Raw genomic sequence first — 26348 nt, forward strand, 5'->3', positions numbered from 1 at the left:
ATAGATAAACCATTGGTTAATTTGATTTTTAAAGAAAGAAGAAAACCAAATTACCAGTTTCAAAAATGGTAAGATTGAATTCACCACCAATGAAGATAAAATCAAAGAAATTATTAGGGGCTATTTCGCCCAATTTTATGCCCTTAAATCTAACAAGGATTATACACTATGGCCAGGTGGGGTTTATACCAGTAATATAGGTCTGGTTCAATATTAGGAAAACTATCAGCATAATTGACCATATCAATAACAAAAACAACAAAAATCATATGATCATCTCAATAGATGCATAAAAAGTTTTTGACAAAATACAACACTCATTCCTATCAAAATACCAAAAAGCACAGGAATAAATGGAGCTTTTCTTAAAATGATTAGTATCTATTTATCTAAAACCATCAGAAAGCATTGTTTGTAATAGGGATAAGCTTGAAGCCTTTCCAATAAGATCAGAGGTGAACCAAGGATGCCCATTATCACCACTATTATTCAGTGTTGTACTAGAAATGCTAACTATAGCAATAAGAGAAGAAAAAGAAACTTAATGAATTAGAATAGTCAGGGAACAAAACTATTACTCTTTGCAGATTATATGATGGTATTGCTGATTCTAGAGAATCAACTAATAATAATAAACTAGTTGAAATAATTAATAACTTTAGCACAGTTACAAGATATAAACAAACCCACCTAAATCATTAGCATTTCTTTATGTTACCAAAAAAGTCCAGCAGCAAAAGTTAGAAAGAGAAATTCCATTCAAAATAAGTGTAGGCAATTTAAAATACTTGAGAGCCAAGACAAACCCAGGGATTATATGAACAAAGTTATAAAACATTTTTCACACAAATAAAGTCAGATCGAAACAATTGGAAAAATATTAATTGCTCATGGGCAGGCTGAGCCTGCATAATAAAAATGACAATTCTACCTAAATTGATTTACCTATTCAGTGTCTCACCAATCAAACTACCAAGAATTATTTTATAGAGCTAGAAAAAAAATAACAAAATTCCTCTGGAAGGTCAAGAATATCAAGGGAATCAGTGGAAAAAATGTGAAGGAAGGTAGTTTGGCTGTACTAGATCTCAAACTCTGTTACAAAGTTGTAATGATCAGAACAATCTTGTGCTGGCTAAGAAATAGAATGGTGGAGCAGTGGAATAGATTAGATATGCAATACCCAGTAGTATAGTATAGTAATGAATTTTGTAATGCTACTTTTTAGTAAAATGTAGTTTCCCTGCTTATCTCTTTTAAAGCCTATTTTTGCTTTTGCTTTTTCTGAGATTATGATTTCTACCCCTGTCTTTTTTACTTTAAGTCAAGTATAATAGGTTCTATTATGGCCTCTTATTTTATTTCTGTGTGTATCTTTCTATTTCAGATGTGTTTCTTGCAAACAATATATTGTTGAATTCTGGTTTCTAATAATTCTGCTATCCTCTTCCATTTTATGAAAGAGTTCATCCTGTTCACATTCACAATTTTGATTGCTAACTGTGTATTTTCTTCTATCCTTGTCTCTTATACTTATCCTTCTATCTTTTTTCCCCTGATCCCTCTTTAAGAGTCTGTTTTGCTTCTACCTAATGCCTCCCTAATTCTACCCTCCCTTTCATTCTCCTCTTTTTTTGCCCTTAACCCCTTTCCTTTCTGTTTCCTTCTTATATAAGATGTGTTTCCAAAGCCAATTATGTATATATGTGTATTATTCCTTTTTCTAGCCAGTTCAGATGAAAATGATATTTAATTTTCATTCCTGCCTCTTTCTTTTCACTTCACATTCCTGTGAGTTCATTTTACCTATTCTTCCTCTCCCTTCTCCCCTCTCTCAGTACATTCTTCTTCCATACTCATTCCATCCTTCTTTTGAAATCATCCAAATACAACAAAATCACTCCCAGGTCCTCTATATTCCCTCTATGACCCCTAGTGATGATAAAGTTCTGAAGTGTTACATGTATCAGCTCCCCATATAAGAGTGTAAGCAGGTTAACCTTGTTCAGTCCCTCATGATTTCCCACTCATGTTTACTTTCTGTGCTTCTCTTGATTCCTGTGTTTGTATATCAGATTTTCTACTCAGCTCTGGTCTTTTCATCAAGGATGATTGGAAGTCCACCCTCCATTCTATCATTAAAGTTCCATTTTCCCCTTGTAGGATTATAGTAAATTTTTTCTGGGTAGATTATTCTTGATAATAAGTCAATATCCTTTGTCTTCTGGAATATCATATTTCAGGCTCTCTGTTTCTTAATATTGGAAGCTACTAAATCATATGTAATCCTGATCATAGCTACTTAGTATTTGAATTCTTTATTTCTGGATACTTACAATATTTTTCCTTCACTTGGAAGCTCTGGATTTTGGCTATAATATTTCTGGGAGTTTTTATTTGGGGGTTTCTCTCAGGAGGTGAAAAATATTTATATATATATATATATGTATATTCATATTACAGGTGAAACTATTTTTAACATTTCTTTTTAAAAATTTTGAGTTCTAAGGTCTCTCCTTTGCCCCTCCTTGTGAAGGCAAGCAATTTGATATAAATTATACATGTGTAGTCATGAGAAACATATTTCCATGTTAACCATGTTTTGAAAGGAAACATAGACCAAAAAAAAAAAACAAGAAAAATAAGAAAATCTTTTTACCTTCAATCTGCATTCAGACACCATCAGTTCTTTTTCTGCAGGTGGATAGCATTTTTCATCATGAGCTCTTTAGAATGGACTTAGATCATTGTACTGCTGAGAATAGCTAAGTCATTCACAGTTGCTCATTGTATAATATTACTGTGTACACTGTTTTCTGGTCAGTACATGTAAATCTTTCCAGGAAAGGTTTTTCTGAAAGCATCCTGCTCATCATTTCTTATAGCACAATAGTATTCTATTACTGTTATGTACCACAACTTATTTAGCCATCCCCCAATTGGTAGGAATCCCCATAATTTCTAATTCTTTGCCACCACAAAAAGAGTTGCTATAACTATTTCCATACATATAGGTCCTTTTCCTTTTCTTTTTAAAAATCTCTGTGGGATACAGACCTAGTAGTTGTGGTATTGTTGGTCAAAAGGGTATGCACAGTTTTAAAGACTTTGGGGCATAGTTCCAAATTGTTCTCCAGGAGAACTGGAAATTGTAGGGATGCCCATCAATTGGGGAAAGCCTGAACAAGTTGTCATATATGATTTTGATGGCATACTACTGTGCTATAAGAAATGATGAGCTCAATGCTCTTAGAAAAACATGAAAAGACTTACATAAAATAATGAAGAGCAAAATGAGCAGAACCAAGAGAACACTGTATACAGTGTTCAACACCAATATTGTTTTAATGATTTTGAGTGAATAAGTTATTTTGACTATTATAAATACCAAAGTTAACTATAAAGGACATATAAAGAAAGATGCTATCTGTATCCAGAGAAAGAACTGATAATTAGAATTATATATAAATTTTACATATATATATATATATACATACATAATTTATCTTTATTTGTATCTAATGATGGCCATAATCTGGGGTGGAGGGGGGGGAAGGATAGAAAAAAAAGGAAAAAAAGAAATTTACATGATAATTTTGTTGTATCTTTGAAAAGAATAGCAAATCGTGCATAGTAGATTTGCAGTTTCATGTGCAATCATATTTTTTATTGCGCTATGTTATGGAAATGCTTCTTTGATTCCATAAATTAAAAAAAAACAAGAAAGAAGGCTATGAATGAGCAGTTTTCAGAAGAAGAAATCAAAGCTATATTGTAGTCATGTAAAAATGCTCTAAGTCACTGTTGATTAGAGAATTGCAAATTTAAAAAAACTCTGAGGTACCACTCATACCTATCAGATTGGCTAATATCACAAAAAATGAAAATGACAATGTTGGAAGGAATATGGGAAAATTGGGACACTGATAAACTGTTCATAGAGTTGTGTATTTCCCTCAACCCTATCTTCCCTGTCTCTGTCTCTGCCTCTGTCTCTGTCTCTCTTCTTTCACTGTCTCTCTTCAAAAGTATTTTGCTTCTATCACTTCCTTTAATCCACCCTCCATTCTATTAGCCCCTCCCCACCTTTTTCTTATCCCTTCCCCCTCTTACTTCCCTGTAGGGTAATATAGAGCGTGCATGTTATTCCCTCTTTGAGCCAAGTCTGATGCAAGTAAGGTTCAAACATTGTCCCCACTCTTCCCCATATTCCTCTCCACTCTAAAAGCTCTTTCACACCTTTTATGTGAGATAATTTACCCCATTCTTCTTCTCTCTTCCCCCTTTTCCCAATGCATTCCTCTTTCTCACACCTTAATATTATTGTTTTTATATTATCCCATCAAGTAAACTCACACCCACGCCCTCTGTCTGTCTACACTCCTTCTAACTGCCCTAATAATGGAAAGTTCTTAGGAGTTACAAGTATTATCTTCCCATATAGGAATGTAAACAATTAAACCTTATTGAATCCCTTAAGATTCTCCTTCCTCTTTACCTTTTTATGCTTTTCTTGAGCCTTGTATCTGAAAATCAGATTTTCTATTCAGCTCTATTCTTTTCATCAGGAATGCTTGAAAGTCCTCATTTCATTAAATGTCCATTTTTTTCCTTTGAAGGATTCTGCTCAGTTTTTTTTTTTGATAGGTGATTCTTGGTTATAACTCTATATCCTTTGCTATATAGAATATCACATTCTAAGCCCCTCTGATCCTTTTATGTAAAAACTATTAAATCTTGTGTTATCCTGACTATGATTCCACAATATTTGAATTTTTTTCTGGTTGCTTGTAGCATTTTCTCCTTGACCTGGGAGTTCTGGATTTGACTAGAATATTCCTGGGAGTTTTCATTTGGAGGATCTCTCTCAGGAGGTGATCAGTAGATTCTTTCAATTTCTATTTTACCCACTGGTTCTAGGATATCAGGGTAGTTTTCCTTGATAATTTCTTGAAAGATGATGTCTAGGTTCCTTTTTTTGATTGTTGCTTTCAGGTAATCCAGTAATTCTTTTATTATCTCTCCTTAATCCATTTTCCAAGTTAGTTATTTTTCCACTGAGTAGTTTCACTTTTTTTCTCTATTTTTTTCTTTCTTTTGGTTTTGTTTTATTGCTTCTTGATGTCTCATGGAGGCATTAGATTCCACTTTCCCAATTCTAATAAGGAATTATTTTCTTTAGTAAGCTTTTGTACCTCCTTTTCCATTTGGCCAAATCTGTTTTTTAAGTTGTTCTTTTCTTTACTGAATTTCTGTACATAGTTTTTCATTGGTCAGTTCTGTTTTTTAAGGTGTTTTTCCCCAGTATTTTTATGCCTCCTTTACCAAGCTGTTGACTCTTTTTTTCATGATTCTCTTACATCGCTTTCATTTCTTGAATTTTAAAATCCTTTTTTGAGCTCTTCCAGGAATTATTCTTGGTCCTGAGATGAGTTCTTATTTTTTTGAGGCTTTGGATGTAGCTCTTTTGACTTTGTTGTGTTCTGAGTTTTGTGTTTTGCTCTTTTCCTGTCACCATAAAAACTTTCTGTGGTCAGATTCTTTTTTTGTTTGCCCATTTTCCCAGCCTATTCCTTGACTTGAAACTTTATGTTAAAGTTGGACCCTTCTCCTGCGGTGGAAGGGGCACTGTCCCAAGCTCCAGATTTTTTGTGCTGCTATTTTCAGAGCTATTTCTGGGGGTCTGTAAGTTTTCAGTTTTTCCAAGGTGGCATGATCTAAGGAGAGGTGTGGTCCTTGCTCTCCTGGCCTTTGTTCTATGTCACATGCACTGTGTAAAACATTCAGGGATACAAAGAAAGGCAAAAAACCATCCCTGCCCTTGAGGAGCTCACAGTCCAGTGGGGAAGGCAACATGCAAACAACTATATACAAACAAGCTTTACACAAGATAAATAGGAAATAACCAACAAAGGGAAGACAGTAGAATTAAGAGGGATTGGGAAAAGATTCTAGAAGGTGTGATATAAACTGAGACTTAAAGGAAGTAAAAAAATTCAGAAGGAGGATATAAGAAGGGAGAATATTCCAGGCATAGGTAACAGTCAGTTGAAATGGGTAGAGTCTAGAGATAGTGTTTTGTTCAAGTAATCGAAAGGAGGCCAGTATCACTGGATCTTAGAGTTTATAGCCGGGGTGGTGGTGGTGGTGGTGGTGGTGGTGGTGGTAAGATATTGGAAGAGAGGAAAGGGGCAGGGGGTAAATTATGAAGGTCTTTTAATGCCAAACAGGATTTTATATTTGATCCTAGAAGTGACAGGCAGTCACTGAAGTTTATTGTGGGGGTTGGGGGGGTTTGCCATGGCCAAATCTACACTATAGAAATACTACTTTTATTGCTAAATGGAAGCAAGTAGACCATCATCAAGCTATTGCAATAGATCAGGTATGAGATTATAAGAACCTGTACCAGGTTGGCACAGAAATGCCAGATTGTAAGAAAAGGCAACATATGTGAGAGATGTTTCAAAGCTAAAATCAACAGAACTTGGCAACAGATTGGATATGGGAGGTGGGGGTGAAGAACATATTGAGAGAGTGAGAAGTTGAGGATGATATCTAGGCTCTGAGCCTGATAGGATGATTGTGTCATCAACAGTAATAGAGAACTTTGGAAGGGGGGAGTATATGAGAAAAGTAGAGTTCTGTTTTGGACATGTTGAGTTCCAGATGTCTACAGGACACTTCATTCAAGATATCAAATATGCACATTTTTCATGACTTGCTCTGGTCCTCACAATTCATCATCTAGTGACCAACTTCTTTATGATGGCCCTCATCAAATTTAGCTAGGCCAGCAGAAAACTTAGTAAGGGAACACAATGACTTTATTCTTATATCCTAGACTCTAAAAAAACCTCTAATGAGCTAGTCTCTAAATTTCTTTGTAACATTGTTATGTCTGTGCCAACAACCACAGAATCATCGAAGCCTCCTTGTTCCTTCCTAGTAATCCCCTCAATGGCATCAATAATTCACATTATTATAGTTCTTTAATGTTTGAAAATCCATCTTCACAACATCCCAATGAAGTGAACCTCACAGGTATTATTACCTTTATTTTACAAGTGTTGAAATTAGAGTGCAGGGAGATTAAATGTTACTACTAAATGTTTTATGCATAATTTGAACCCAGAACTCCTGAATCTCAGATCTAGCACTCTGGAACTACTCCACACTGCCTCACATCCTTGAAATTTGGTCATCTGGCATCTACTTAAAGATGTTGTAAAGCAGCCCATTCCATTTTTGCACAGTTCTGTTTGTTATGCTCTTCCTTATATTAATCCAGTTTATTTAAGTACCTTCAAAACCATCTAACCCCACTATTTTAATATCTTTATTTCTCTGGAATGCCTGTTATTAATTTCAAGTGCACAAAATTATTTTCTGACCAACTTAATATTTTAATTGATTGAAACACACGTTCACAACTTGTCTTTAACTCTTTGTCTTAGAACATGGCCTAGAGCACTGAGAGATTAAATAACTTGTCTACAGTCATGTAGCCAGTGTATGTCAGAGGAAGGACTAGAGCCCAGTTCTTCATAGCTCCAACATGAATAATGATATAAATGGCAAAATTTTAAAACTTGGAAGTGAACTCAGTGATAACATTTTGTTGTTCAGTGGTTTCAGTGATGTCCAACTCATGACCCCATTTGGAGATTTTCTTGGCAAAATGGTTTGCCGTTTACTTCTCCAGCTCATTTTACAGATGAGGAAACTGAGGCAAACAGGGTTGAATGATTTGACCAGGGTGACACAGCTAGTAAGTGTCTGAGGCCTGATTTGTACTCAGTAAGATGAGTCTTCCTCACTCCAGACCTGGTATTCTATCCACTGTACCACCTAGCTGTCCTATGATAATATGGCTTTGCTGATAAATCTCATATTTGTATCCAGTTTGTCAAGCAAAAAAATATATAATTACTATGAATGCCTATTTTGTCCCCATCTTGACTATTTACAGTCAAATATGTCATGTAATATACACTCTAGCATGGGGTGCTATTTTTCCAGTTCTAAAATTTCCTTCTCAGAAGAATGTTATTATTTTATACACAAAAAAGATAATTTAACATTGAATGCAAAGCCCCAAACTTCTAAAAGAGTCTTAGTCTACTTGTCATTCTAAATTCAATCCATATAATTCCATACCTCTAATATGCAGCACAATGTTTTTGCACATTCTACCACTTAACAAATATCGGATGAATTGCTCTTGTAATGCTGTATTCCCTACATCAAAGGTTTCAAACACACATCCCAGAATACAGCTGAATGCAACCCAAACTATTTATTGAACAAACTAAATAAAAACACAGTAAAACCTAGATAATATTACATTTTAAAACTAAGTCAATATGCGGCCCACAGGGATCCTTATCTACTGGATTAGCAGTGCCTGTTTCTATTAGAGTTTGACACTACTGCCCTCCATCATATGTCAATGTCATATCCCCTCTGTCAGATAGATAAGGAGTTTGGGAAACAGGTCACAAGCCTGACACAGAGGCATGATACAGTAGTGATGTGGGACTTCATTTATCCCGATATCTACTGATAAATCCAGCCAGGACACGCACTTGTGTGCGTGTATGTATGTGTGCGTCTCTCTCACCCCCTCTCCCCCTTCTCTGTTTCCCTCCATTCCTCTGACAAAAGCAATAAATAAACTTCTTCATATGCCTTTGTGTCATTTCCTTTAAAATGTGAAGGAGCCTGTAAGGGTAAATTCTATTCTGTGTATGATCTCATTAACAAAGAAAAATTAGTTGCCGGTGTTAAAATGATGAGATCTTGCCTGAACTATTACAATAGCCTTCTCATTGACTTCCCTGTCTCAGCTCTCTCCTCACTCCAATCTATCTTCCACTCAGTTGTCAAATGGATTTTTCTAAAGCTTAGATGTGAACACGTCACTCCCCCTTCCCAAACACATGCCCTATTATTTCCAAGATCAAATGTAATTTTCTCTGTTCGGTATTTAAAACCCTTTACAAACTTTCTATTTTTCCAGTCTTCTCACACTTTCCTCCCCATTCTGAACCCTATAATTCAGCCGCCCTGGCCTTCATTTCTTCATACGCAGCATTCCAACTCCTGATTCTGTGCCTTTTCCCATGCATAGTGTTCTCTTTCTCCCCGCCTCTGCCTCCCAGCTTTTTTGGCCTCTTAAGAATTTTCTCAAATTTTATCTTCTATATAATGTGAGTGCCTCCCTTCTGAGGTTAGTCAGTCAATAAACATTTATTAAGCATCTTCTATGTGCCAGGCACTGTGATAAGTGTTGGGGATACAAAAAAAGAAGCAAAAACCAGACCCCATTTTCAAGGCATTCACAGCCCACTGGAGGAAACACAAAGACAACTATGTAGAAAACAAGCTATATGCAAGATAATTGGAAATATCAGAGGGAAAATTAGGAGACAAAAGATCATGTTCAAGGAAACAGCAAGGAGGCCGGTATCATGGGATCACCAAGTATTGGGGAAGGGCGGTTAAGAGTACACGTGTGAGACGTAAGAACGTTGGAAAGGTAGGGGGGAAGATTATGAAGAGCTTTGAGTATCAAACAAGGAATTTTAGATTTAATCCTGGAGGTGACAGGGAGCCATGTGGTCAGATATGTACTTTAGGACTTTGACAGCCAAATGAAGGATAGACGAGACTGGAGAGAAACTTGTAACGGGGAGACCAACCAGCGGGTTATCACAGTAGAGTTGGTGATTTGTGGGCCTGGGACCATTACTCACATTAAAAATAAACAGAGACTATTTTTGAAAAAAGGCAAAAAGGAGTTTATTGCTTTCTCATGAGAAAGGACACACCCAGTGTGGCCCAAGATGATGCCAGCAAGTGTACGTGTCTTGCATACAGCTCAAAACAAATTATATAGACCCTAACACAGAGTTCCCCCACCCCCTGGCTCCTCTTCCCACTGACTGGGTTTGGAGCTCACATTCTAAACACAGAATTTTCTCCCCAGCAAAAGAGAACAAAGGACAAAAAGACAGGCATGAGACCAGGGACTGGTATTCAGCAAAAGGGGAGTAAAAGCTAGATAAACAGGACCTTGCAGGTATCTGTCTACTGATGTAATTTCTTATCTCTACTTTCTCAGCAGAGCAGTTTCTAAAAATATAGAAGGGGTGTAGGGTGGGGGTGGATGGTAGGAGAGGTAAGGTTTTATCCCATGCTGACGGGGCTTCACTATTTCAGCATTCCACTCAATGAGCATCTGTACCAGAGTAAACAGCAGTGTCAGCAGTGTCTGGCACATAGTAATATAATAGTAAACTTAATAAATACTTATTGACTGACTGGGGTTACAAAGATAGAGAAATTACAGATCTTCTTAAGATGCTTAAACCCTGTAACAGTGATAGAAGGTAGCAAGGACAAAGAATGGACCCAATTGAAACTTTTTATATTATGAAATATCTATGTATTTATTTATATCATTGTAAAGTAGGGGTAACTGAATCTGGGAATCAGTCACCCCTAGTTCTCCTCTTCTTCCCCTCAGTAACAAGAAATTATAGCCCCAACACCTTTAAATGAGAAGCCTCTGTGTGTTTTTGTCTTACCTTGTGTTGGCCCAGGTCTCCATGACACATTCCCTACTATAACCCTCACATCTTCACTCCTCTACCAACTTGGACTCTAGGTTCCCTGGCTCTGCTAGGTAAATTTTTGCCTTGTCTTGCCAGGGTCCAGTCCTCCACAACACTTCTCCATCATCTCTTGCACCATGATCCCAGGGTAAAACATTCTCACCCCACCCTCCCCAGGCCCCACCCCCAGCACCTCTTTATGTTATTTTCCTCTATTAGTGTTTAAGTTCTTTAAGGGCGAAGATTGTCTGATTTGCTTGTGTTTGTATCCCTAGCTCTTGGCACAATGCCTGGAACATAGAAAATGCTAAGTAAATGATAACTGTCCTTCTGCCTATCCATCTACTTATCTGTCTAATCTCTCTGTCAATCAAAGGCATTAAACTAAGTGTAAACAAATTAGTTAATCATCTTGGGATATAGCGGAATGCTTCTAGTCAGTGAATGAAGTGATGCTACACTGTTGGGATTAGTATGTTGGGATTAGTTGAAGATTCTCAGTCATGCCCCACAAAGTTTGTATAATTTAGCAAGCCAAGTCAGATTCAGCACTTGAATGGAGGGCCAGACTATAGAAGAGAGCAATCAATTCTTTCAGTCCCCCAACAGAGAACTGCTTGAGGGCAGGAGGGCAGGGGGAGAGTGTGGAGGTAAGAGCCTCTTTTTTTCTTCTACCAACACTGACCAGAGGATGACCTTGTGAACTTTGAACTGTCAAAAGACTTCCCACTGACATCTGAGCAGTGTTCCAGAATAGAAGTGGCTAGTGGCAGCCTAGGAGAAACTAGAGAGAACTCTCACCATTCTCCACTGTCCTCTCCACCCCATCCCACCTATCCCAATCCCTTCCCCTACTTTCTAGAAAGAGCCTTGTATGCCCTGGGAGCTCTATAGCTGGCCAGTTCCAGTTGGGCAATGCTGCTATTTCCTCCTCCTTTCCCCTTTCTCCTCCTATCCTCTTCCCTCTGTCCATGTGGGGAGTCATACCCTCATATGTGGGACTCTGTCCAAAGGAATGTAAATTCTGATCCCTTATAGTTCACAAGGTATCTTGGGGTTTGGGGGCTAGATTTTTTTCTTCTCTACTTATTTTACATTTTTTAAACTGGGCTAATTAACTCTTTTGTCTCTTGTAGTTTTCATTTATGATTTCTTAAAATATAGCTGTGGAAAACCAGGCTTGATAAAGTCCATTGGGATTCAAATGGAGTTACTTAACTATACCTTTAAATCCAGATCACTCTAGCTCTCACTGACTCGCTAATAATAGGTCTTGGCTCATCGTTTGGGTTTTGATAGGCTCAGAGTGAGTGTACATAACAATTATTTCTGTTCTGGCCAAAAACTCTGAGGGTCTTGCCCTTAAAATATTCGATTCTTTTAGGAAGTCAAATGGCCATCTTTTGCTTCAAATTCTTACCTAGCCTATAATCACTGAATGGGTGTTGCCTCAGACAAACTGAGACCTGGGAAATACCTTAGCTTAAAAAGGTCAGAGTCTCCCACTGCATCCTGGGCCATCACCGGTCGTCCTAACCCTATATCTTGCCCCCCTGGACTATGATGGCTGAAGGAAAAAGTGAGGCTGATGATTTTGCAGAGCTCTGTCTCATCTAAATCCAATTCACTTGGAAGTCAAGACATCACCCTCCTGATGACATTGGTCCTCTTCAACAGCAAAGGACAAACAGCAACAGCAACAACAATATATGCTTTAAGAGCTCTATAGGACCAGCTTCTCCATCTGAGAATGAAGGCTTTATCTTCTTTTCCTTTTTGTCTTTATTGCTTTGAGATGCAAAAGGCCTTTGCAAGTATTGGTGCTAACCAATGAAAACTTTATAAAATGATACTTGTTTGTTAAATTGCATCACTATATGGAAGTAGGACAGAATGTTAATGACCAAATTAGAATATAAATTGTGTCTTGTAGACTTTTTCCTGGAGACTTTTTATTATAATTTAAGAAGGATGATATTGAATCTCCCCAAGTCGCTCCCCAAGGCTATCCAAGATTTGGTAATATGGATTTTGCCAAATATATTCAGGGGGATTTGATGAAGGCAACAAATACTAAGCTTTTGGAAGAATGTAAATGTGTATGTCAGTTGAATAGAATATGATAGAGCAATCATACCAACCCCACTTAGAGTAATTAACAAGATACTTTTATCTGGTGAGAACATTGCTGTTGAATCCATCAAAAGCATGAAGTGTGAACAGTCTGGTTAATTAAGTTGGGAAGGATTAGAGTGCTTCAAATCACTGGATAAAATGAAATTATGCTCCACAGGAAGTGTGTTAGGATTAATTTAAAAGACTTAAGAGTCCCTGTGGAACATGTATAAAATAGTAAGCCCAATTAGATTCCAATATTCCAAGCACTGGAAGATGATCTTGTGAACTTAAAGGGCTATAGATATGGGCTTCTCATTGCCATCACAGCAGTGTCCCCAGAAGAGTAGTAGTGGCTGGTGTCCATTTCTATAGTAGGAGCCTAAGAAAACTAGGCACATTGAGGAAAGGCAGCGACAGGGAGCCGAACAGAAAACCACACCATGCCTAAGTTGAACCTCATAAGGATGCCACAAAGGTAGAAGAGGAATTATAATAATCAGGAGCTGTGAGATCACCTCCTTGACGTTTGAGCTAAGATTGAACCTTCTTTACCCTGGATTCTGTATGTATTTGTTGGATAGTGTGCTGCATACCTTTGAGAAGAATGTTTTGTATTAACTGTTCTTACTATAATACCTTAGTAAATACTTATTTCTCAAAGCTAATTAAGCCTGGTTGGCTAAATGATTCAACTCATAATCACCAGGGTGAACATAATACCATTAGAAAATCTCTCCCAAACTCTAAGGTTCTACTTGAAAGGAAAAGTATCAGCTGGTCATTAGGGACCCAACCTATTAGTGCTATATGGGGGTTAGGATAGCAAGCCTTAGAGCTTATGCCATTTGAATTAAAATTAAACATTTATTAGTACTTACTACGTGCTGAGAATATAAAGAAGTACTGGAAATATAAAAACAAAGCAAAGCAAGGTAGCGTAGTGGATGGAGCATTGGACCCAGAGTCAGGAGACATGAGTTCCAACCTGGCCCCAGACACCTACTATCTGTGTAACCCTGGACAAATCACTTAACTTTGTCTCCATTTCTTAATCTGTCAATTGGAGATAAAGATAGCATTTCCAGGGCTTAGGACAGTGCCTAGCACATAGTAAGTACTTAATATATGCTAGTCAATACTTAATATATAATACTTAATATAGTCAGTACTCAAGGAATTTATATTCCACTGGTAGATAAAGAGACTGGGTTCAGAAAAGATAAACATGTACATAGTTAAGTGAATATAAGGGAATTTTAGGAGGGATAGCCCGTTAAAAACTGGAAGAATAAAAGAAACTATTCAGAGGAACTATATTGAGCTGAACATTGAAGGAAGGTAGATTCTGAAAGGCAAAGGAGGGGAGTACTGTACATTCCATGTATGGGAAATAGATTGTACAAATTAATGGAGGTAGTAGATAGAATATCAAGTTCAGGGAACAACGTGAAAGTCCAATTTGGCTGGAAAGTGAAGTCTATAGACATAATATTAGATAGCTTAATTAGACATTCCTTCCCCTCTCCAAACACATGCTATTTGAAAGTGCCTTACATTCATTTTTTCAGACTTCCATCTCATGTATTATAGTATATTGACCTTGCAGAGCAAGTAGCCCCATAAATAATTGGCTTCACAGTTAAGGACTACATAATTCTGGTCATAGACCTGGTCATCAGTGGTAGAGCCAGATGGAAACTAAATATCCTAAGTGCAAATCAAACTATGTTTCTGGATTTTCATCTTTCTCTAGTTAATTCAATGTAATGAGTATGATGCGAATTAGGTCAAAATATTGGTTTCAATTCCTATGTCGACCAATTGTTTGAACACAGTCCCATTATAACAGAAAACATGCTTTACTGTAGTTAGAAATGAATGTATATCCCAGAAATAGGACAAATCCATTACCGGAACCACATACTCTGAGTTTGTGAGCCAACTATGTCTGAATAATATGAGAAGTTAATAACTGATCCCAGCAAGTTTTTAAAAGATTAAATTAGAGGCCAATGGTCTCAAGCCCAGATTCTATGTTTGCCTATAAAACTAAACTATTTGTGCTAGTACTCTATATATCCTTGTTTTTCTTCACAAGGGTTTGTTAGTCATATTCATTTTTCAGTCACATATTCATTTTAACAAAGAGAGGAAGGTTGTATAATATAGCTTGGATAATCTTGTAAGCAATTTGTAATTTATTTCTCATTTAACTACCCTTAATCTTCTCCCATTTCATAAAAGAATACAATAGATTAGAGAACAGGTTTAAAAAATAATTTTAAGGCAAGTACAAATTGCCCTCAACTGCCAAATTTTTAGATTGGTTAGTTGATAAAGGTTTTATTTTCTTTTTTTCAGGTACCATGATCAACAAGATGTCACTAGCAACTTCCTTGGAGCCATGTGGTTGATTTCAATAACTTTTCTCTCCATTGGTTATGGTGACATGGTACCTAATACGTATTGTGGAAAAGGAGTCTGTTTACTTACTGGAATTATGGTAAGTGATGCCTCCTTCTCTCTACCTCCTTTAAACTCTGTTTTAATTCACTTCTAATAAGAATATATTTAGATTGTTCTATCCATGGGCCAAATCACTTTAAACTAATTTTCTAGTTTCTTCCTAACAGAAAACTAATATAAATTTGTCTTTTTTGCTCTTTTAATCCTTTTCATTTCAATTCTTCACTTCATGGAGTTCCATGTAAAACATATTGTAAGTAGTATCTGCCTCAGCCCATACATTGTCATTTCTTTTTAGGGCCAAGACACACTATAATTAGCTGAGAAGTTATTAACTTTTAACAGTTAAGAGGAGAATTTCAAGGATAGAAACTTGCTAAATTTTAAGCACTCCTAGTTTTGTATAGTTGTTGTGCTAACATGGGATGTTACAATGGGACAATATGGGACAATATCATGGTTAACTGATATCTTTTATCATGAACAACTTTAAATTGCTAAACACATAAATCATTTAATACTTCATAATGCTTCTTTTTAGTTGTCCCGAATTTTTTAGGCAGCTGATTCTCTGTCTCCAAGTTCATTTTATCGTTGGCTTTTGTGGAGTTGATTTTAGTGTGTATCATCATCATAAACATTATTTTTTCTTGGTAGATGCCTAAGTGTGATGATGAGTGGGAATTCTGAACTCCTTAGGCTCTGGGAATGATGAAGTGATCTGTTGTTTGAGCTTTTGAAGTCAAGAATATCATCTCAATATGCCAGGCATGCCTCACTCTGAACTAGGAATGTTTCATTTTCCTGTTTAAGGGCTAGTATACAGACCAATACCTAGTTCTCTAAAAAGACCTCCCTCACACCTGGCCCCCAACCTAGATTTTTGCCTATACGATACCTGACAATGGTGGGCTATACCTTCTTTGATGTAATTGTGCATTGCTAGACTGAGGCCAAGCAGATACCTCATTAGCCATGAAAATATAGCTGCGATCAATTATAAGATTACCAATGGCAACTCGGTGCCTAAATGACTAGTCCTAGTTATAAAATATATGTAATTTCTGTCATAATTTATTGTTATTTGCATGGTATAAATCTATCTGTTTTCAGAATTGTAGTGAAAATTATTTATCCTACTTGATTTACAAAGCAGCTTATTTCTTATATTGTATGTTTAGCATGGCATCATTTCCTTTATTTTCCAAATATAGAATGATGTGATAGTGTCGATAATGATAACACTGACATAAAAGTCTTCCTAGAAATTCACATAACAATATATCATTTATTAAAATGCCTTGCAACTATAGGATATTTTCCACTAGCCTTCTAATTAGAAGGTTCCTTTGGGTCCTTTGTGGAAAAGTGTTCCTTCATCTCTAGTCTTGAATCATGTCTGATTAAGGGCTAATATACAGTGACTTCTGTATTGTTGGATAAAAGCTAAATCCAAGGCTAATCTTCCTTGCATGACTAACAGCTATACATTTGTCTTTCCTTGAGTTTTCTTTGTCCTGAATTCAACTGTCCTCCACCAATTCTATTTCCTTTCTCAACATCACAGACCTCTGATTTTGACATATTTGGTCCATGGTCATTGTAGAATGTAAACTTTAAAATTTGAAATTCATGGTCATCTTCATGTAAATTTTTATTAAATGCCTACCACATGTGTAGTATGGCATAATCATACAATTCTGATTAAATTACATAAACTAAGGGAAACATTAAATATAAAAAATAAATATATGAAAATTAAAGCAATGCACCTACTTTCTAACCTTGTATTCTCAAATACCATTTTCAGGCTGACAGAAATTAGCCTCTGCTTCCCATCCCACACTCCTATCTGTAACAACAATGTGGCTAGCAGCTGCTGTGGCTGTGTAAGACCAACAAGAGCACACAGGAAGGGCTGCTAACACAGTTTCTTTGATCTGCTTTTCTAAGGAAAGCAACTTTAAGGGGTTAACAATGTCACTTTAATTAAACATACATATATCATTCACTTAGTTCAGGGCGAAAAGATCAGCCCCCCGAACTTCAAGGCAAATACAAACAGAAATTACAAACATCAACAGAGAGACCTTGGCTGATTCAAATCACAATTTATAGCTACCAGAGAAGCACCAATATCTATCTGTCTGGATTACAAAGCCGGGATGGGGGTGTGGGGAGGCACAGGTTCAACAGCTTGCCTGGAGTCTTGTCACTCATACCCTTTCAATGAGTGTGTACCCCCAAAAGTCAAATGCCAACCTGGGATCTTATATACCTGTCTCAGGGCCCTAGGGCACTTGAGGCTCACTCTCATTTAGAGTGTGAGAAATCAGTACAGGAAAGCTCCAACCACCAGCATTACATCATATACAATTCAATGACTCTCGATTGTCTTAGTGCTGAGAAACACTCCAAGACAAAAAAGATCCCATAGTACCTGCCCCATTCAAACAAAGAACAGTGAAAAGTCCCGTTACACTATCCTGATTAAAGACTTTTGTTTAATTAATATCTAGTTGTCTATTACATATTTTGAATGAATTTATCAAATGAGCTTTACTTATTTGTGGAAAATTCTTCTCATCTTTTATGAATGGTACAATTTATACTACATGGAGCTGTTAGACTATTTCTATACAGTTGGCTAAACAAATTTATCTGATGCTGGGTCACAAGATGGAATTTTGAGGGAAGTGATCTTAGGATGATATTCATTTATTCCATTCAATAAACCAGCTTCTATATGTTATGTGTATATGTCATGTGATGTCTTCCACGAATTTGGACAAAGAGTGGACATTGTTCTCTAAAAGACCGATATGGTGAACATTTGCCTATGCTGTACAAAATGAGTCAATCCATCTTTAAGAGCCAGTTACAATAACTTTTAATGACCAAGCATGATAGGAGCCACCTGCTTCCCTGTAAAGCTAGGTTTTCCTTAATAGGTATTAAAACCATCCTTCAAACCTAAAGGCTCAACCTGTTGACATTAGTTGAGTACAAAATAGCCATGAGTAGCTACAAGTCCTATCGCTGATGCTTGGCTGGTAGAAAATGAGAGATATCTCAGGCAAGAGATCTTCACTCAGCTGAATCAAGTGGAGAGGTCCTCAGTGCCTATCTTGGTTGAATACTCTTTGCTCTAAGTAAATCAGTCTCCTTTAATTAACTGTTGAGTGACCCACAGGCATCTCGTTTTGTTCCAATATCAAACCTAAATTAGCCTGAGACAAGTCCTGTCCAGAACAACAGGGCAGAATACAGCAGAACCATCACTTCTTAACTCTCAGTTGTCTTGGAGTGGAGCCAAGATGGTGGCTGGAAAGCAAGAACTTGCCCAGGTCTCTCCCCCAGAACCTGGCAAACACTGATAAAAAATGGCTCTGAACAAATTCTAGAACTGCAGAACCCACGAAATAGCAGAGGGAAGCAGGGCTCCAGCCCAGGACAGCCTGGATGGTCTCTGGGTAAGGTATATTGTGCACAGAGCTGGGAGTGGAGTGGAGCAGAGCCCAGCGTGGGCTGTGCCCAGACCAACCAGACTGGGAGCTGGGCGGAACAGGGCCTAGCGCCCTGAATCAGTGAACTGTGGCAGTTACCAGACTTCTCAATCCACAAACACCAAAGACAACAGAGAAGATCAGTAGGAAAAGCTGCTGGGACAGAGTGGAAGGAGTTCAGGGTTTGGCCACCACCCCGGGGGCAGAGGGGGTGGTGCAGCTACAGAACTACAGCTGCAGTTGCTTCCAGCCCCAAGCCCACCTGGTGGGAGGAATTAAGTGGTGGATCAGAGCAGGAGTGCAGAGCCTGCTTAAGATCCCAGTCAGGTCCGGGTTGGTGGTTCTTGGGGGAGGAGGAGTGCTGGTGTGGCAGAGCTGGCTGTATAGAAATAGCTCTGAAAACAACAGCACATCCCCTCAAGCTTGGAACAAAGTACTCTCTACTCTACAAGCAGTCATACCCTGCCAAAAAACTTAAGGGTCAAGTAGTTGGCTGGGAACATGGCCAGGCAGCGAAAACGCACTCAGATTCAGACTCAGACTTTGGAATCTTTCTTTGGTGACAAAGAAGACCAAAACATACAGCAAGAAGAAGTCAACAAAGTCAAAGAGCCTACATCAAATGCCTCCAAGAAAAACATGAACTGATCTCAGGCCATGGAAGAGCTCAAAAAAGGATTTGGAAAAGCAAGTTAGAGAAGTAGAGGAAAAATTGGGAAGAGAAATGAGAATGATGCAAGAAAACCATGGAAAACAAGTCAATGACTTGCTAAAGGAGACCCAAAAAAATACTGAAGAAAATAACGTCTTAAAAATAGACTAACTCAAATGGCAAAAGAGCTCCAAAAAGCCAATGAAGAGAAGAATGCCTTGAAAGGCAGAATTAGCCAAATGGAAAAGGAGGTCCAAAAGACCACTGAAGAAAATACTACTTTAAAAATTAGATTGGAGCAAGTGGAAGCTAGTGACTTTATGAGAAATCAAGATATTGTAAAACAGAACCAAAGGGATGAAAAAGTGGAAGACAATGTGAAATATCTCATTGGAAAACCCACTGACCTGGAAAATAGATCCAGGAGAGATAATTTAAAAATTATTGGGCTACCATGATCAAAAAAAGAGCCTAGATATCATCTTTCAAGAAATTATCAAGGAGAACTGCCCTGATATTCTAGAGCCAGAGGGTAGAATAGAAATTGAAAGAATCCACCAATTGCCTCCTGAAAAGGATCCCAAAAAAAAACTCCTAGGAACATTGTTGCCAAATTCCTGAGCTCCCAGATCAAGGAGAAAATACTGCAAGGAGCCAGAAAGAAACAATTTGAGTACTGTGGAAACACAATCAGAATAACACAAGATCTAGCAGCTTCTACATTAAGGGATCAAAGGGCTTAGAATATGATATTCCAGAGGTCAGTGGAGCTAGGATTAAAACCAAGAATCACCTCCCTAGCAAAACTGAGTCTCATGCTCCAAGGCAAAATATGGATTTTCAATAAAATAGAGGATTTTTCAAGCTTTCTCAGTGAAAAGACCAGAGCTGAAAAGAAAATTTGACTTTCAAACTCTCAGTTGTCTCTGGAGACAATATCCACAAGTCTGAAATATTTTTTACTCATCAGAAGTTTCATCAACAAGTGCTATTTTATTTCCTTTGAATTATCTAATCAAGATGGTTTGTTTTTATGTCAGTATTTATTTTACTTATACAGAAATAGACCTCCACTCTTTGGTTGGTTGTTTTCTTGTGACTGGATCTCCCTATTTCACTCAGGCTGGAAATTCAGTAGCTGATCATGAGCCTGATCCTTGGTCTGATCCCAACACTGATCAGCCCAGAAGCTTTAACTGGCTGAGTTATTGCCATTTGAGCTGGTTCATCTTTTTCTTAAACAGCCTTGTGATCTTTGGCTCCCAGGCCACACCATATTGTTCTGGGACTTAATACCCTGTTGGCTTTTGTCCAACTGTAGATCAGATTTCCTTATCAGCCTCATTCTCCCCTAGTCTCAGAGACTACAATCATGTACCAGGCTTGCCCCCAACCGTGGTGTGTGTGTGTGTTTGAATAAGTCAACACAGTACATTCTTTCCCTCCCTTCTACAGTTTTATGAAGAGGAAATATAATATGTGCTATTCTTAAGACAAAAGAAGTATTGTCACTTGTCTTTTTGTATTATTTCTCTGAAAAGGATGAAAATGTGTTCATCCTCATCTTTTTGTATTAAGTTGCATTTTCATTAAAATTATCTCATTGGTGTGTGAGCATATATGTTAGAGACAGGTGGAGAGGAGTTTGGTAATATGCTACTGCATTTGTGATCTTTGAAGTTTTGTACCAGAATATAATTCTTTCTTTGCTTACACCTAACAGGGCTCCCATTTTAATAACAGAACACACTAGGAAACTAACATAATTGTGTTCTTTCCATAAAATTGAACTAATTATTTCATTCCATAATAATAATAAATGTTAGCATTTTAATAGAAAAGTTTCAACTTTTAACAGGGTGATTTTATAATTTTTAAATGGAGAAATACTATGTACAGAAATATTTAATCATATTTTAGAAGAGAGAATACAAGTTTAAGATAAGTCATTTACTTTGCTTCAGAGACTTTACAATTCAGTATTTAATGTAACAAAGTACTTAAACAGAGTGGATAATAATATCAGTAAGAAGCAAGACTTTCTATAGGTAAGTTGACTACCTACTTACTAAAATTTATATTCTAAGCTTACCTATCTTGTTTCTCCTGCACTGGTAGACTATAGCTTGTTGTCATCAAGTAACTATTATAATATCATACTGGTGCTACTCTTTGAAGCAATATGGTTGATGATGGAAACCCAAAAGTCAATGATTTTTTTAATTAGAAAAATTGAGAAATGTCACTTTTTATTATAGCAAAATTTGCTAAAAATGAATTTTCTAATATAAAAATGTATTTATTATGCTTTTGATGTCTATTATTCATATGTAATATATAAGCTGTCTTTTTAAATAATATGTGTCCTAATAAAGTATTAATAGTAATAAAGTAATAATAATGTCTTAGAACAAAAGTAAAGATATTATCAAGTTATTCTAATTATATGACAGAAAGAGAAAACAATTGGTTACATGGCAAGATTGAGAGATAACAGGTAGATGACCAGTATAAGTGAAAGAGTGTTCCATTGGTACTCTGAAGAGAAAGAAAGTGAAGATGTTCTCCAGCATGTTGGATAGATCCCTATGGAAAACTTTTGGGAGGACATGCATAAAAGCCACACAAGATGGGCAGACATAGACACGTTAAGATTTATGTCATTAGAGGGAACTTCCAAACTGATGAGATCAAAGATTCATTGAATATTGAATGTGTGTATTCAGCTGTGTTAGGAATAAAATATCCTTAGTGGTTAGAGATTTATTTTATAAGATTAGTCTGGGTGTCATTACTTTTTTTTTCTTCTCTACCCCTCTCAGTTTAATGCCCTATGGATCAACTTGTTGTTCTTATGACTACCCCAACCAAAATTTCTTTCTCTGGCTGTCACTCGCCTATATGTGCGTATCTCTCTGTTAGAATGCAAATTCCTAAAAAGCTGGTACTGTCTCACTTTTTGTATTTCTAAAGCCAACATTTAGAACAGTATCTGGCCCATTGCAAGTACTTAATAAGTGGCTTTTCACTTACTCACCTCTGATTGATTCGATTCTCAATGTAATGCTTTACATATACTAGTTTTAACATCCAATTTCTCTCAAAAATAAATTTAATTTTCTAATTTCATTTTGACCTTAGGTCGTGTTATAACATTTCATTGGGCAGCTAGGTGGTGCAGTGGATAGAGAGCCAGGTCTGGTGTCAGGAAGATGAGTCTTCCTGAGTTCAAATCTGGCCTCAGACACTACTAGCTATGTGACCATGGGCTATTTACTTAACCCTGTTTTTCTTAGTTTCTACTCTGTAAAATGAGCTGGAGAAGGAAATGGCAAACCACTCCAGTACTTTTGCCAAGAAAACCCCAAATGGGGTCACAAAGAATCAGATATGACTAAAGAACAACAACAAAAGTTGTGCATTTTAAAATTAATGAACAAATTTCATTTAAATATAAATATCTCTTAAGTGTATTCATTTGGTAAAAGGAAACAGAAAGTTCCTGCTTGGGAATTTTCTAGTAATTAAAACAATTCTCTTAAAGTCTGAAGTAAATCCATCAATAAGAATAATTATATCATTTTACCTACTGAGAGCGAGCATAGAGTAGTAGATAGGGAGCCAGCCTTGGAGTTCAGAGTAACCTGGGTTCAAGTGTGTCCCATTTGCCTCTGATAAGTACTGGTTGTGTTACCTCAGAAGGTCACTTAATCTTTCAACATCCTAAGCAACCTGGTGAGGGTAAGTTACAGAACAGGTGCTAACGTGTTTTGGTAGAGAAAGTGTCTTGATCAATCAAATGGGGTAATTCCCTATGCCAGGGAAATCACAGATCTGGATCAAAAAAAGAAAGAAGAAACTATCTCAAAAAAAACTACACTTAAATGGTTCTATGATCTGTAAGAATGTAAAAACTGGTAGATTAAATCTTTTCAGGTTTCCAATTAGAAAAAAATCCATATTATTACATTTTCACAATTCCCCCTTCTCCCTAAATGTTTACAGCATCAAATTTGTCTAATATTTTGAAGTCTATAATAATGATCATAATGATAATACCACCCAGCATTGATGTATCACTCGAAGGTCTGCAAAGCATTGTACACATATTCATTTCATTTTCATGGTAATCTTGTGAAGGAGGAGCTATCAATATCCCTATATTACGTATAAAACTGGAGCTGTAGGAGGGAGATTAAGTGACATTGCCCAGAGTCACACAGCTAATTAGTGTCTGAGATAGGAATTGGACCCTATTCCTTCTGATACTAAATCCGTTGCACTATCCACTCTGCCATGCTGTTTGTGAATTTCTTTTTAAATCACAGAGTGACTCAGGCAGTAATGAAAGTCTATAATTTTCCACTCCATCCATATAAGCCATCAGAGTTACACTAAATTAATGATTATGTTTTAAAATGCAGTGACCATGGGAGGGAGGGAAATGGCTAGTGTAAAAAAAATTTTTTTTAAGCTGTGTGTGGTCCTGTTATATTTTCTGCTACCTTTTATCCTGATGAAATAAATAGTCCCTCTTTTCTGTAGGTGAACATGCTCAGGATTAAATGCTGCATATTTTAAGCCATTCCCTAAGTTTTATGTTTAAGTCAATGAGCAAACTGTCGAGAATAGGATCCTTTTTAATCTTTTATAGACTGCTTGTTATCAGAGATCTTGAACATCAAATAAAGTTTTAAAGGAGTATTTTACTGTTTGGTTCTTTCATGGATGTTCATCTAATCTTACCAACAAAAGGGCCAAATGAGAAGAGCCTATCTTTAAATTCTTACAACAATTTCTATTTTGTGCAGAGCAGCAGGAGGGGATGATGGGCCTTTTCAGTCATAAGGCTAAATTTCCCATCAGTGCCCTAAATGGATCTTCACTTCTCCCCTCAGTGGATCCCAAGAAAAATTCATAAGAAATGTGTCTGCTGCTTTCTTCTGGGTACAGGCAAGTATAGCTGGAAGTTTTTGTGACTCTCCAGCCCTCCTTGATTCCACTCCTCAACTAGTATACCTGGTTGGCACTGTTATATCTCATTCATAATAATTCTATGAGAAAAATTATTAAATAAAGTTGATAAATAGGTTAAAAAAAGACATTTTCTTCCAACAGTAAAAGTAGAATTGACATAGAATAATTTATTGAAATAAATTAAATATCTCACTCTGGACTTTACTTTTTAGTTACTTGTATTATATTGTGCTTCACATCAGAAACATGACTCTTCTTTTTGATAAGCTCAATTAAAATCAACATTCATCCTGTAAAAAGTGCCTAGATTCACAGTTCAAAGATCTGTAAACAGCACATTTCTCATAGAAGAATGTTATTTTTGAAGCTCTCTGAGTATTGTTCATCATAGCAAATTTGGTGATCTGTAACAGAATTCCCACCACCTATAATATTAATTATTTAATTATAGGAATATTAGCTTTACTATTTTAGGAAGAAGTTAGATGTTTTTTACTTATTTTAATTCAAGAATGAATGATCTGTACCATGTACAAAGAGGATACAACTTAAAAATTAAGTTACTTGAATTCAGGGATGATTTTTTTAAACTCCTTTATCACCTAACAGCTTTCCTTGGTAAATGTTTTACCATTTCCATGGTAAATGTTTCTGAATTGGAAATTGATTTGAATTTGAGACTGTTAATTTGATTATTTTGCTGATGGCTAAATTATCATTTATGTTTCATTCTAATAAATGAAATCGTCTTCTTGGTAGGGGTTTTAAAAGTTAATTAAGGGATTAATACAAATAGTTCAATAATCTAAGGATCTGTGACTGCATTTGCATAGGTATTCCCTTTACTAACACAGACCACCTTTGAAAACATACTACTGATCTTTTAGCATTGTTGTGGTCAAAACTTAGCTATTTTGGTCATCAGGAAATAGAATTGTCATCCCTTGTTGAGGCCATATCTGAAACCTTTCTAACATGGTAGGACCTGCCAAAGATTGGGCTCCTTTTGAGAACTCAAGATCACTTCTATACAAGGGTGAGCATTGTAATAGGAAGTTAGTGAGGAAAATAAATAAAAATTTGAGGATATTGAAATTTGGGTCCTTAGGGACAAAGCTAGTTTTGTAATATTAAAGGGAGACTAAATGTAAAACATGGTTTTTAAATGGAAATAGATCAGATGAGATGCTTTTGACTGAAATCTATCTGACAACAATTGAACTTTGTCAGAGAAATTCACAGATTGAAAGTTGGAAGGGACAGATAGCCAGCAAGTCAAACCCACACATGAAAATACCAGAAGGAAACTAGCATATACACCTCAAATGTTTTGTCTAGTATGATCTCCACCAGTTCCCTCAATACATCTTCATATCGCTTTGATTCAAGGTCTTTCACCATCTTGGTTTCCTTCTTCAGGATGATTTCCAGCTTAGCAATGTATTTTCTAAACTGTGGTGCCCAGAACACAGTACTCTAGACGTAGTTTGACCAGGGCAGAGTACAAAGGGATTATATATAGATCTTTTCCACACAAACTGCCCTATAACCATATCTCTTCAATATGTAGTTGATGTTTTAAACTCAAATATAAAACTCTGCATTTATTACTACTGAATTTAATCTTATTAAATTCACCCTATTGTCAGCATCTTTGTGGATCCTGACTTTGTAATCTAATATGCTTCCCAGCTTTGTGTTATCTGTAAACTTTATAGTCATGCCTTCTATCCTTTTATCCAAGATTTTGATAAAAATGAGAAAAAGAATAGAGTAAGGGTAAATCTTCTAGGTACTCCTTTAGAGACCTCCTACTAAGTTAACAGGATGGCTAGGTGGTGCAGTGGATAGAGTGCCAGGAAGACCTGAGTTCAAATCTGGCCTCAGAATCTTCCTAGTTATTTGGACTGAGTATTTTGGTCCAAGTGTTTTGACCAAGAAAACCCCAAATGGGGTCACAAAGAGTTATCCATGACTGAAGCAACTGAACAACAATAACCAAGTTAACAC

At 36.6% G+C, this 26348-nt stretch overlaps 1 protein-coding gene across 1 annotated transcript in view; it reads left to right on the forward strand.

Annotated features, from left to right (window-relative positions):
• Positions 1 to 26348, forward strand: part of KCNN2 (potassium calcium-activated channel subfamily N member 2) — a 196511-nt gene that overhangs the window by 128548 nt on the left and 41615 nt on the right. The window contains exon 5 of the mRNA XM_036742942.1: positions 15099 to 15240. Coding sequence (XP_036598837.1) covers positions 15099 to 15240 — 142 coding nt within the window. The remainder of the gene's footprint in view (positions 1 to 15098; positions 15241 to 26348) is intronic.

The sequence above is a fragment of the Trichosurus vulpecula genome, chromosome 1 (genome assembly GCF_011100635.1).
Source record: "Trichosurus vulpecula isolate mTriVul1 chromosome 1, mTriVul1.pri, whole genome shotgun sequence".
NCBI classification, from domain to species: domain Eukaryota; kingdom Metazoa; phylum Chordata; class Mammalia; order Diprotodontia; family Phalangeridae; genus Trichosurus; species Trichosurus vulpecula.